General features: G+C 32.1%; 1 protein-coding gene across 1 annotated transcript; it reads left to right on the top strand.

Annotated features, from left to right (window-relative positions):
- The first annotated feature begins 13,606 nt into the window (after positions 1-13,606).
- LOC125660922 (heavy metal-binding protein HIP-like) lies at positions 13,607-15,132 on the top strand. The gene is made up of 2 exons (XM_048892739.2): positions 13,607-14,056; positions 14,674-15,132. The coding sequence occupies exons 1-2, from the start codon at positions 13,663-13,665 to the stop codon at positions 15,111-15,113; spliced, it is 834 nt and encodes a 277-aa protein (XP_048748696.1). The 5' UTR covers positions 13,607-13,662; the 3' UTR covers positions 15,114-15,132.
- The last annotated feature ends 687 nt before the right edge of the window (positions 15,133-15,819 follow it).

The raw sequence follows: 15,819 nt of genomic DNA, 5'->3' as shown, positions 1-15,819 counted from the left end.
AATCTTTTAATTTATTGAAGTACTTTTATTGAGAGATTTTGCATTTCTCCCAAAAACTCTCAACTTTGAGTCATTTTATTGATTTTCCTCTATCAAAAATTACAGAAAAATATTAAAAATTACTACATGTAGGCTAGTTTCTGTGGAAACGAGGGGTTATTTATATTCGGATAGGAAAGACCGAGTATAAATAACCCCCTCGTTCCACAGAAACTACATTTAGGCCTACATAGGAGACATACATGTAATTGAAGCCCTATAAAATCTGTGTAATCCAAGAGCTTCCGACCCCCCACCTCCCCCACCCCCAGGCTTCGCTCTGAACCCACTGGGGGCCTCAAGACGAACCGCAGTCTTATAAAGTTGCGCCACCCTCGTAACCGCAATTTCTGGATTGTCAGTGAAGGGCTTCAAAATTTACACCCATACTTACAGCATTTGAGCCGGGAGGGATCTTTATTGTGCCACATCTGCTGTGACTCGGGGCCTTGGTTTTTGCGGTATCATCCGAAGGACCGCCCCATTTACAACAAGCAAGGGGTACTGAGGAACTATTCTAAACCGGATTCGCACATGATCCGTTAATATAACTGAAAATCATTTCCAATAATGTGAAGAAAAACCTGCTGATATTTTTTAGTAAAATGATGACGATTTTTATCAAATCAGACTTGAACTGATCTCAGGAGATTATTTTATAACAATTTTAATCTATTCTCATTTTCGTAACAATTTTAATTCATTATATAGTTTTATTCACCAATCAAGGGCCCTCGGGGGGAATGTACAGGTTAACAAAGCAATTAATTGTAACAATGAAATAAATAACAATCAATTAGAAGTACTACTGGTAATACTGACAGAGTTCACACTTCTGCACTGCACATATCTATAATTATATATGAAATACTGATTACAGACAAGATTTAAATTAACAACATGATCAATAAAATAACCCAACTGCTTCACACATGTTTCTGAGCAGATAATGATAGTGTTGTGTGAATACATATAAAATTGTAATCAAATCGGTATAATTACATTTTAGTAAGTACAGTATGCAAGTATATGATTAAGCATTCTTTTAAAAGAATTTATCGATGTGTTAACTATGGACATTTTACTCAAAAACTAAATAAAAGTGCGGAACAATTTTTGTGTTAGGTTTGTAAGTAAAATGACCGGAGTTTACACATCGATAAATTCTTCAAAAAGAATGTTTGATTCTTATAATTCCAATTCATTCACAGTATTAGCAATTTCATACAGCGTCACTGTTAAGTTTACATACATTACGATATTTGTTTTCAGGCGCGTGTGAATGCACCTCTCTCTCTCTCTCTCTCTCTCTCTCTCTCTCTCTCTCTCTCTCTCTCTCTCTCTCTCTCTCTAAACGAGTTTGTATGCAAATTAGTGCCGACATAGTCCGAATTCGTTTCGTTCAAACCGTTCAGCGTTCGTTCTCCACAAAACCAGTCGTTATCAAGCCATTCAGCGTTCAATCCGTAATCTAAACTGTTCTTTTCCAAACCGTTCAGTATTCTTTCTCCAGTCCGAACCGTTCCTGCTCACATTATTCACCTTTCGTTAATGGTACCTTCACACTCACGGATTTTTTTTATGGATCCGTACGTATTCCACAAATCCGTAAAAGTGCACGGCTTGTTACGATTTAACGTTGTAAGTGTATTTACGAGTATTTACTGTCCATTTACGGTTTATTACGAGTTCTTATAAAACATTTACGGCACACATTTACGATTTGTTCCGAGTGAACACGGGTAAATATGAGCAATTTACGATATTTTACGAGCTTTTTAGGGATTGCTACGAGTATATTACGGAAATTTACGATTTTCAATAGCTTTTACGTGTAAATCACGACCTGTTAACGTGTTGATAACGTGCTGTTACGAATAGTTAGGAGGTAGTTACGATTGTTTACGTTTTTGACTCAAAAGTGTTCGCAATTGGCTTTGTATCATCATTCGACAACTGACATTACTTATAACAGCACGTATGTATATTGTATGCAAGATGTGTAACTTCTTTGATGTCTTGATAACAACTGAAAGAAACTGTCCGATTTTGCGTCTTTTATACCTTTCCTTAATCGTAAAGTTTAAGTAGTACTCGTAAATTAATCGCGTATATACGTAAAGTGTTAGTAATGACTCTGAACAATCCGTAAAGCGATTGTAGCCCGACGTCAAAGAAATCATAAATATCACTTAGGCATTCGTAATAATTCGTACACAACTCGCAAACTATCCGTAACATATCGTAAACTAACTGCAAATATTCGTAAAAAATACTTTTACGAGTGTTTTACGGATTCTTACGTGCAGTTTACGTGTTCTTGCGACCAGTTTACGATACTTACGGATTGTTACAAGTTATTTACGGGGTATTTACGGAAAATGAAATCCGTGCACAATCGTGTTTTTTTTTTTTTTTTTTTTTTGACATGTCAAATAATTTGCTCCTACTTTCACGGATCCTTGCGAGTGTGTGCGAGTTGTGACGAGTTCTTAACGGATACCGACGAGTGATTTACGAATGCTTGCGATTGACTACGAATCGGAGATCCGTAAGGACTCGTAAGAAAAATCCGTGAGTGTAAAGGTGGTATTACCGTTCCATTGGTGTAGTAATACGCTTCAGAGTGTGTAATTATTATTTTGCGATTTAATAGATTTTTTTAATTTGTGGAATGTTGATGTAGATCAGAAGAGTGTTTGTTGTATATTTATTGTAATATAGACTGTTGACAAGCGATCCGTTCCTATTTATATGAGTTTGTTGTATATCTATTGTAATATAGACTGTTGACAAGCGATCTGTTCCTATTTATATGTGTTTGTTGTATATTTATTGTAATATAGACTGTTGACAAGCGATTCGTTCCTATTTATATGTGTTTGTTGTATATTTATTGTAATATAGACTGTTGACAAGCGACCCGTTCCTATTTATATGTGTAAGTTGTATATTTATTGTAATATAGACTGTTGACAAGCGATCCGTTCCTATATATATGTGTAAGTTGTATATCTATTGTAATATAGACTGTTGACAAGCGACCCGTTCCTATTCATATGTGTAAGTTGTATATTTATTGTAATATAGACTGTTGACAAGCGATCCGTTCCTATTTATATGTGTTTGTTGTATATTTATTGTAATATAGACTGTTGACAAGCGATTCGTTCCTATTTATATGTGTAAGTTAAAGGGTTTAATTTTGGGTTATAGTCATTTAGTACACATGTTGAATTTTTTCCCTACTTCTCTAATCATTTTTCGTTCTCCTTGTGCCCAACGACGCCATTTGATTAAGAACAAGGTGCAATTGTGTACATAAAAAGGCCCCAAAAATTTTCTGATTCCAATGTGTTTTGAATCAAGCTTGATCTGTGTTTTGAATAAGTTAAATGCATGTCAAGTATACTATCTCAACTTAAAATCAAAATTATTTCTAATTTTATAACATTATTACGTCATGAATAAGAGTTTTTCCCGCCTTTTTTTCAAAAGGAGTTTGATAACTGTTAAATTTGATCCAGATTATTGCTTAGGAAAAGGTGTGCCCATCTGTCGAGTAAAATGCAATTAATATATATTGCGTATTAAGAGAAGACGAAAAATGTATTTGAATATGAATTTGCTCGACGCATGGGCTGTATGTTTTCTGAAAGGAATACACCATGAATTTATGAAATTTTTCATTGATTTTAGCATTTTTGTCAATTTTATGCCAACTTCACGCTCCTGTCATACAACACAAAGCAATTTCGGATCAAATTAAACGTAGTTTTGAGTTGCTTATATATTCCTTATTTGAATGCCAGATTTTGGGACCCCTGCAGAAATCATCTATTTTCTGGGCCAGATGACAGTAGAAATTGTACCTATATTACGTTGTAGCGATCAGCCGGGTTCGATCGCCGATGGCCAGATAGCTGAGTTGGTAGAGCACCTGACTAGAGATTCAGGGGGTCCGGGTTCGAATCCCGGTCTGGTCCGTTGCATTTTCTCCCTTCCTATTACATTTGGTGCCGTAGACCAGCCCCTGGAACTGACAGGTGAAAATGCCTGCCAGGGGATAAAGATCCTGGGTTGATGTCTTCAGGTGTGAAGACATTTAAGGAGGGAGGAATGTAGCGGTCAGCCGGGTTCGATCGCCGGTGGCCAGATAGCTCAGTTGGTAGAGCACCTGACTAGAGATTCAGGGGGCCCGGGTTCGAATCCCGTTCTGGTCCGTTGCATTTTCTCCCTTCCTGTTACATTACCCAGAAACGAATTCTACGACCTTAGTTTTGACAACTTAATTTTGGTAACTACGTTGCTGGCAGTAAAATCAACCGAGTAGTGAGTTATTCCTGTATAAATGCAACCCCAGAGTTCCCAACACCAGTTATTTACTTATGTATTTATTTATTGGTGTTGGGATATCTAGGGTTTCATTCGAAGAGCCACTGGGCAAAAAAAAGTTCAAATTCACATGGCTACTTCATTATTATTATTTTATTGATTTATAAAGCGCAGGATTACATATAGTTTCTAGTTTCGTATTTGCTGACATAGTGCATATTCAAGTTTTTCTTCTTCAAATCATGGCCCCTAGGGGTAGGGTGGGGCCACGATAGGGGCTCGAAGTTATACATGTAAGTATGTAAGGAAAATCTGGTGACTCAGGTAAGCGATGTGGTCCATGGGCGTCTTGTTTCCTTGTGACTTTAGTATTGTTCATTATATGTGACCGGGCTAGATTTAAATCACAATATGGAGTCAATTTTGTGAAGAAACAAATTTGTAAGACGTCTTTTGAAAAATCCCAATAGCTGAACAATAGGAAGTCCAGGGTGTTTGATGTGAGCAGTGTACCTCTTATTTATTTATTGGGGGGGGGGGGGGGGGTCTTTCACTTTGACTACCTTTCGGTAAACAGCGAGAAGGATTTTGTGATCCTCCAAAGCTAAACACGCTTAAGTAAAAGTAAGTAAAGATTTGTTGTACTTCATTCCTGGGTACCTGTAAAACTTCTACCTGGTATAAAGATGTAAAACTTCTACCTGGTATAAAAATGTAAAACGTCTTTAAATCACTTCATAACAATCCCTTCCCCTTGTATTTTCCGAGTTCATGACGGACATGCAAACTATAGTTAAGGAATAACTGAATGATCCCTTATTTATATACTTACTGAATAACTGACTTAATTGGTTAGACATAATTATGTATATTGTTACTGAATAACTTAACACTATTTTATCTATATAATTATTGAATAATCGAATACTCTCTTAGTTAGACATAATTATGTATATATTTACTGAATAACTGAATTCTCCCTGATTTAGACACAATTATGTATATACTTACTGAATAACTGAATACTCCCTTAGTTAGACATAATTATTCACATGCTTACTGAATAATGAATACTCCCTTGGTTAGACATAATTATCTATATGCAAGGTGAAGATAACGAACAGTGATCAATCCCATAACCCCCAAAAAGCAATACAAAATAGATAGTTGGGCAAACACGGATCCCTGGACAAACCAGAGGTGGGATCAGGTGCCTAGGAGTAGTAAACATCCCCTGTTGACCGGTCACACCCGCCGTGAGCCCTATATCCTGATCAGGTAAAAAGAGTTATCCGCAGTCAAAATCAGTGTGCCAAGAACGGCCTAACAATCGGTATGAAACACGTCAGACAGCATTTGACCCAGTGTTCGGTTGTATTAACGAACTAGATCGTTATAACGGCCATATAATTTGTGCAATGCTAACTTGAATCGAGACTGTTGAAACCCCTGTTCTATCAACTCGTTTGTTAGTAGCTTACCTCGATTTAAAAACTTACTATACGCAAAACAATATACTTATTGAATAATGAATACTCCCTTAGTTAGACATAATTATGTGAATACCAGGTACTTGCTGAATAATGAATAATCCCTTGATTAGATATAAAAATTGTGTAGATACACGGCAATAAATACTACAGATACTTTATTGTTTAGATATACGGTAATAAATACTACAGATACTTCATTGTGTAGATACACTGTAATAAATGCTACATATACTTTATTCTGTAGATACAGTAATAAATACTACAGATACTTTATTGTGTAGATAAACAGTATTAAATACTACAGATACTTTATTGTGTAGATACACAGTAATAAATACTAAAGATACTTTATTGTGTAGATACACTGTAATAAATACTACAGATACTTTATAGTGTAGATACACAGTAATAAATACTACAGATACTTTCTTGTGTAGATACACTGTAATAAATACTATAGATACTTTATTGTATAGATACACTGTAATAATTCCAATGTTATTTATTACAAGTGTTTTGATTGGACAAAAATAAAGCTGAACAAGAGTTTATACATCAATAAATCCGAAAACGCTATGTATTCATACACGCCTGAAAACAAATAACATAGTGCGGGGAAACTATTCAAATTTTTGCAATTGTTAATGAAGTGAATGAATAATTGGAATTATAAGAATCAAACATTCTTTTTGAAGAATTTATCGATGTGTAAACTCCGGCCATTTTACTCACAAACTTAACATAAAAGTGCTTCGCACTTTTATTCAGTTTGTGAGTAAAATGGCCGGAGTTTACACATCGATAAATTCTTCAAAAAGAATGTTTAATCCTATAATAAATACTACAGATATTTCATTGTGTAGATACACTGTAATAAATACTACAGATACTTTATTGTGTAAATACACAGTGATAAATACTACAGATACTTTATTGTGTAGATACACAGTAATAAATACTACAGATACTTTATTGTGTAGATACACTGTAATAAATACTACAGATACTTTATTGTGTAGATACACAGTAATAATTACTACAGATACTTTATTGTGTAGATACACTGTAATAATTACTACAGATACTTTATTGTGTAGATACACTGTAATAAATACTACAGATACTTTATTGTGTAGATACACTGTAATAAATACTACAGATACTTTATTGTGTAGATACACTGTAATAAATACTACAGATACTTTATTGTGTAAATACACAGTAATAAATACTACAGATACTTTATTGTGTCGATACACAGTAATAAATACTATAGATACTTTATTGTGTAGATACACAGTAATAAATACTACAGATACTTTATTGTGTAGATACACTGTAATAAATACTACAGATACTTTATTGTGTAGATACACTGTAATAAATACTACAGATACTTTATTGTGTAGATACAGTAATAAATACTACATATACTTTATTGTGTAGATACACAGTAATAAATACTACACATACTTTTTTGTGTAGATACACTGTAATAAATACTACAGATACTTTATTGTGTAAATACACAGTAATAAATACTACACATACTTTTTTGTGTAGATACACTGTAATAAATACTACAGATACTTTATTGTGTTGATGCAGTAATAAATACTACAGATACTTTATTGTGTAGATACACAGTAATAAATACTACACATACTTTTTTGTGTAGATACACTGTAATAAATACTACAGATACTTTATTGTGTTGATGCAGAAATAAATACTACAGATACTTTATTGTGTAGATACACAGTAATAAATACTACAGATACTTTATTGTGTAAATAGACTGTAATAAATATTACAGATATTTCATTGTGTAGATACACTGTAATAAATACTACAGATACTTTATTGTGTAGATACACTGTAATAATTACTACAGATACTTTATTGTGTAGATACACTGTAATAAATACTACAGATACTTTATTGTGTAGATACACTGTAATAAATACTACAGATACTTTATTGTGTAAATACACAGTAATAAATACTACACATACTTTTTTGTGTAGATACACTGTAATAAATACTACAGATACTTTATTGTGTTGATGCAGTAATAAATACTACAGATACTTTATTGTGTAGATACACAGTAATAAATACTACAGATACTTTATTGTGTAAATAGACTGTAATAAATATTACAGATATTTCATTGTGTAGATACACTGTAATAAATACTACAGATACTTTATTGTGTAGATACACTGTAATAATTACTACAGATACTTTATTGTGTAGATACACTGTAATAAATACTACAGATACTTTATTGTGTAGATACACTGTAATAAATACTACAGATACTTTATTGTGTAAATACACAGTAATAAATACTACAGATACTTTATTGTGTCGATACACAGTAATAAATACTATAGATACTTTATTGTGTAGATACACAGTAATAAATACTACAGATACTTTATTGTGTAGATACACTGTAATAAATACTACAGATACTTTATTGTGTAGATACACTGTAATAAATACTACAGATACTTTATTGTGTAGATACAGTAATAAATACTACAGATACTTTATTGTGTAGATACACAGTAATAAATACTACACATACTTTTTTGTGTAGATACACTGTAATAAATACTACAGATACTTTATTGTGTAAATACACAGTAATAAATACTACACATACTTTTTTGTGTAGATACACTGTAATAAATACTACAGATACTTTATTGTGTTGATGCAGTAATAAATACTACAGATACTTTATTGTGTAGATACACAGTAATAAATACTACAGATACTTTATTGTGTAAATAGACTGTAATAAATATTACAGATATTTCATTGTGTAGATACACTGTAATAAATACTACAGATACTTTATTGTGTAGATACAGTAATAAATACTACATATACTTTATTGTGTAGATACACAGTAATAAATACTACACATACTTTTTTGTGTAGATACACTGTAATAAATACTACAGATACTTTATTGTGTAAATACACAGTAATAAATACTACACATACTTTTTTGTGTAGATACACTGTAATAAATACTACAGATACTTTATTGTGTTGATGCAGTAATAAATACTACAGATACTTTATTGTGTAGATACACAGTAATAAATACTACAGATACTTTATTGTGTAAATAGACTGTAATAAATATTACATATATTTCATTGTGTAGATACACTGTAATAAATACTACAGATACTTTATTGTGTAGATACACTGTAATAAATACTACAGATACTTTATTGTGTTGATGCAGTAATAAATACTACAGTTACTTTATTGTGTAGATACAGAGTAATAAATACTACAGTTACTTTATTGTGTAGATACAGAGTAATAAATACTACACATACTTTTTTGTGTAGATACACTGTAATAAATACTACAGATACTTTATTGTGTAGATACACAGTAATAAATACTACACATACTTTTTTGTGTAGATACACAGTAATAAATACTACACATACTTTTTTGTGTAGATACACTGTAATAAATACTACAGATACTTTATTGTGTAGATACACAGTAATAAATACTACACATACTTTTTTGTGTAGATACACTGTAATAAATACTACAGATACTTTATTGTGTTGATGCAGTAATAAATATTACAGATACTTTATTGTGTAGATACACTGTAATAAATACTACAGATACTTTATTGTGTAGATACACAGTAATAAATACTACAGATACTTTATTGTGTAAATAGACTGTAATAAATATTACAGATATTTCATTGTGTAGATACACTGTAATAAATACTACAGATACTTTATTGTGTAGATACACTGTAATAAATACTACAGATATTTCATTGTGTAAATACACTGTAATAAATACTACAGATACTTTATTGTGTAGATACACTGTAATAAATACTACAGATACTTTATTGCGTAGATACACAGTAATAAATACTACAGATACACTTATTGTGTAAATAGACTGTAATAAATATTACAGATATTTCATTGTGTAGATACACTGTAATAAATACTACAGATACTTTATTGTGTAGATACACAGTAATAAATACTACAGATATTTCATTGTGTAAATACACTGTAATAAATACTACAGATACTTTATTGTGTAGATACACTGTAATAAATACTACAGATACTTTATTGCGTAGATACACAGTAATAAATACTACAGATACACTTATTGTGTAAATAGACTGTAATAAATATTACAGATATTTCATTGTGTAGATACACTGTAATAAATACTACAGATACTTTATTGTGTAGATACACTGTAATAAATACTACAGATATTTCATTGTGTAAATACACTGTAATAAATACTACAGATACTTTATTGTGTAGATACACTGTAATAAATACTACAGATACTTTATTGTGTAGATACACAGTAATAAATACTAAAGATACTTTATTGTGTAGATACACTGTAATAAATACTACAGATACTTTATTGTGTAGATACACTGTAATAAATACTACAGATATTTCATTGTGTAGATACACTGTAATAAATACTACAGATACTTTATTGTGTAGATACACTGTAATAAATACTACAGATATTTCATTGTGTAGATACACAGTAATAAATACTACAGATTTTTTATTGTGTAGATACACTGTAAAAAATACTACAGATACTTTATTGTGTAGATACACTGTAATAAATACTACAAATACTTTATTGTGTAGATACACTGTAATAAATACTACAGATACTTTATTGTGTAGATACATTGTAATAAATACTACAGATACTTTATTGTGTAGATACACTGTAATAAATGCTACATATACTCTATTGTGTAGATACAGTAATGAATCCTAGAGTTTCTTTATTGTGTAGATACACTGTAATAAATACTAAAGATACTTTAATCTCAAGGGTTTTACAAGATTTTTGTAAAATGGCACGTATGCTAAAAAAAGATGGTTTTGACTTCAGTTACAAAAATGTAAAACTGCTAACTGTGTCTGATTTATTGATACATGATAATTTAACATATGTAAAACTGATACGGTACCAATTTTGATGCACCAGATGCACATTTCGACAAATAATGTCTCTTCAGTGATGGTCAAGCCGATATTTTGGAAATTCGAAATAACAATAAACTTGTAAGAGCTGAAAAGAAACCTAAAGTGCCCCCCCCCCTCAATGGAGTCAAATTCGTCCAAGGATAGAGATATGCATGAGGTAAATATAAATATAAGTAAATAAACAAATATTGAACAGATGCCAGGTCTTTTAGTGACACAAGAAGCATTGATTTGGGTTGAAACGTAGATATTGGGTAGTTCTAGATTGCACCGGACCTTTACATAAGTACATGAAGAATATGTAGTAATGGAAAAAATCTACAAATAGTTGCTTGTCCTACATTTCCCCGATCTTTTATAAAGTATTGTAACAGTTGCCTGTTAGATTTACTTCCCGGATTTTCACGAGATACCAAGACTCATGAATTATTAACAAACAAAAGAAAAGTAAAGGTTGAGGATACAGTAGGCTCATTTATTCACATTAGATAGATAAATTTGGAAATCTTTACAAGTTTTAAAATTGTAATGTGATTGTATCTTGTTTAACGTCTCGCTCGAGAATTTTTCACTCATATGGAGACATCACCAAGACCGGTGAAGGGCTTCAAATTTTCTATGCTCGGCGCTTACGGCCATTGAGCAGTGAGGGTTCTTTAGCGTGCCACACCTATTGTGATACGGGACATCCGTTTTAAAGGTCATCTCCGAGGATCCGTGACATTCACACCTGATGCCGAGCATTTGGCTATGGAACTGCCACTACCTGATTTAACGACTTGGGTCTGTCGCAGCCGGGATTCGAACACCAACAAACCAAAAGTAACACCAGCCTTCCGCAACAAAGCAAAAGTAAAGGTTAAAGATATAGTAGGCTCATTTAATCACATTAAATAGATCAGTTTGGAAATCTTTATAAGTTAATCAATAAATTAACAAATTAGAGAGAGATATTTACCTTGTTTGCATTTTAACATGGTCGACACTAGGAAAAGTGATTTAGTTAAAATCAGTAGAATAAATTTATAACAATGTCTGAAGATAAAGTCCTACACGTCCGTCTGATAGGACCGACAGTCGAAAAGTGATTCAGGACCGGTGAGAAAACGCCCGGATCCCAGACTGTAGCACCGATTGTCAATGACAACCGCGCACTCCATCCGAGATCCAAAGGAAATAACTATAATAATTACGCTTCTCCACTACATTACAACTAACCCAGTCTGAATTCCTAATTATAGCAAACCATATGTATTATAGTGATATATATAACAATAGAAATGCACACATATCACTGTGTACTTACACTGTGTGTCTGCATATGGATGAAAATCTGAGGAGCCCAGAGTGAACGATGAGTGGTGTGGGTCACAACCAAACAAGTAAACATACTTACTGAATAACTAAATACTATCTTATCTATATACTTACTGAATAACTAAATACTACCTTATCTATATACTTACTGAATAACTAAATACTGTCTTATCTATATACTTACTGAATAACTAAATACTATCTTATCTATATACTTACTGAATAACTAAATACTACCTTATCTATATACTTACTGAATAACTAAATACTATCTTATCTATATATTTACTGAATAACTAAATACTGTCTTATCTATATACTTACTGAATAACTAAATACTACCTTATCTATATACTTACTGAATAACTAAATACTGTCTTATCTACATACTTACTGAATAACTAAATACTATCTTATCTATATATATACTGAATAACTAAATACTACCTTATCTATATACTTACTGAATAACTAAATACTACCTTATCTATATACTTACTGAATAACTAAATACTATCTTATCTATATACTTACTGAATAACTAAATATTGTCTTATCTATATATTTACTGAATAACTAAATACTACCTTATCTATATACTTACTGAATAACTAAATACTACCTTATCTACATGCTTACTGAATAACTAAATACTATCTTATCTATATATTTACTGAATAACTAAATACTACCTTATCTATATACTTTCTGAATAACTAAATACTACCTTATCTATATACTTACTGAATAACTAAATACTACCTTATCTATATACTTACTGAATAACTAAATACTATCTTATCTATATATTTACTGAATAACTAAATACTGTCTTATCTACATACTTACAATGTACTGAATAAATGAATACTACTTTAACTATATACTCACTGAATAACTGAATACCATCTTATCTATGTACTTACTGAATAACTGAATGCTCCCTTATCTGTGTGCTTACAGATTAACTTTATACTTATTGAATAATTGAATACCATCTTATTTATATACTTACTGAATAACTGAATACTATCTTATCTATATATTTACTGAATAACTTAATATTCCCTTAGCTAGATATAATTATGGTTTATTATACTTACTGAATAAATGAATACTTCCTTAATATGTCTATAATGCATACTGAATAACTGAATACCCGGACCTTTCCTGTCGGATAAGTATGTATATACTTACTGAATAACTGAATACTCCCTTAGCTAGATATAATTATGTATATTATACTTACTGAATAATGACTACTCCCTGAGTTAGATATAATTATGTATATTATACGTACTGAATAACTGAATACTCCCTTAGTTAGATATAATTATCTATGTACTCATGGCTCGTGAGTTCAAGTCTTATCTTCTAACTGTAAAATTATCAGGGACACAGTCATACATAAATCGTCGCAATCCATGCTATCTGTGAGAATGGACGTTTTGGGTCTTATTTGGTTCTTTGGGTTATGTTCATCAGTGGAGGGTCAGCTAACAGTTGATGGAATACGAAGTGTTGTGCAAGAATTGGTGGAAGAGAGACTAAAAAGCCATTCGGGAGAGTGGGAGAACCGTTCGTTGTGGGAAGAAGTCGCTTTCCTTCGAAGCGCCCAAGGTCGTTTGGAGGCCGAGTTAAAGGATATGCAGACCATAATAAAAGAAATGTCGGATGAAAACGAAAATTCCAAGCAGAAAATTGATGAACTTTATGAAGAAAATTTGGAACTAAAGAGGATGGTCAAAGACAATATGGACCACGGAGCTGGTACTGACCATTCCAATGAATCATTAGCTCATGTAAGAACTAAATCAGGTATGTTAATTATTCTTTTAGAATTTCAAGTATTCAAATTTATGTAACGTTATGCAGTTGTTGCCTGGATCGTTGGACAACGGTTGATTTATACCGGTATGACCCGATAACGGATCTGTTGCTCGAAGCCGTGACATCAGATCCGTCCATGAGTCAAACAAGTTATTCGATGACCCAATTTATATTTGTATTGTTATACGCATCATATAATATACTAAATTATAAGTAGTCATTTTTAACAATGTCTCCAGTTTTGTTTCATATCATTTTGCATATCATCAAACAATTGAATTGCTTCCCGGTCACAGAATGAATTGTTACATGGTTAAAGTGTTTCAGCTGTTTAAAGCGTTAAGCGACCAATGTATTGCTTACCAAAAGTCTGTTTCACTTTTGCTAACACCACTGAGAACTATTTGCTGGAAAATTTAGAAATAAAAAAAACCCCATGTTGATATTGTTATAATAGTAGATGAAAGGACGTACTTATCATTTACATTGTTTTCTATTCCTGAATCAAAGACTTTTATATATTAGGCTAGGTTATAAACAATTGTCACATGAACCATATACATTCTGCTGACAACTAAATATTTTCTACATGAATTTTATTCTAGTGCGCTTTCTCGCAAACTCGGGAGTTCCTAGTACTTCTCCAATCGCCTTCTCTGCTCGTTTATCCCAAAACATTGACAACGTACACGACAATGAAATATTTTTCTTCAACAATCTGATTACCAATTTTGGAAACGCCTACAATAAAAACAATGGGATGTTCACAGCGCCACTCAAAGGGATCTACGCCTTCTACTCCTCCATACTGGCGTCGTCGGGAAAATCTTTAGAAGCACACATCGTTCGAAACGGAAACGAATTCTGCAATCTATATGCTGGTGATATGGATTTTTGGGGTCCAGGATTCAACATGGCTATTATCGAGTTGGAAGTTGGAGACGCTGTTTGGGTAAAAATTCATGATAAATATCACGGCGCTGGTGTCACAGTTGATGGTCCCTGGACAAGCTTTTCAGGATTTTTGTTGTACGAGACTGAATAAATTTTCATGTTTTGATAAATTAGTGTTTATCTATAATCGGAAAAAGAAAATATGTTCTAAAGTTTCATAGCATCTATGTAACAGGAGAATATTATGACAATCAGCTTCTCCATTGTGAAAATCCTATATTTCTGCAGCAATACTAGAATCTCTTCTGCCTATAGTGTTCATGTCTCTGATTGATTCAATATGTGAAAATCATAATTAATGGTCTAAATTAGTATGTAGTGGGCTAAAACTTGGTATGAAACATGTCAAACAACATTTCACTCAATGACAGGTTGTACTTGTAAATAAGATCGCTATAACGACCATAACGACCGTAGAATTTGCAAAATGCTGTCTTTAAACGATACTGGTTAAAACTCTGTAACATCAACTTAACATCAACTTATTTGTTCGTAGCCTGCCTCGATCAGACACAGAACACACTCGTACTTATCGAATCAATCTATTGTACCATATGCAGGTGATAAAGGAGTTTTACTACAAAACTATGAAATGTTGACATTCAGGTGAAGTCATCTCGTTCGTCATGAAGATGGATTGTTTGTCGTTAACTTCTGTGTTCAGTAGAATATCCTGGTGTGAAACAAATGTTTAAGATTGTGGTGTGTTGTATTTTATATAGAGTTCACAGGGATGTATCGAATCGATATCAGTCAATGGGTCGAATGAATATGAATTACCGTATACCTATACTGGA

This window comes from Ostrea edulis, chromosome 8, assembly GCF_947568905.1.
Source record: "Ostrea edulis chromosome 8, xbOstEdul1.1, whole genome shotgun sequence".
Lineage (NCBI taxonomy): Eukaryota > Metazoa > Mollusca > Bivalvia > Ostreida > Ostreidae > Ostrea > Ostrea edulis.
Note: the sequence above shows the minus strand (reverse complement) of the source record. Positions and strands in the feature narration are given on the sequence as shown.

Excerpts from the sequence above, each read along its gene's own strand:
- LOC125660922 (XM_048892739.2), top strand. The coding sequence starts at position 13,663 with ATGCTATCTGTGAGAATGGACGTTTTGGGTCTTATTTGGTTCTTTGGG. Across the intron at positions 14,057-14,673 it reads TCATGTAAGAACTAAATCAG|TGCGCTTTCTCGCAAACTCG; the intron begins GTATGTTAATTA and ends ATTTTATTCTAG.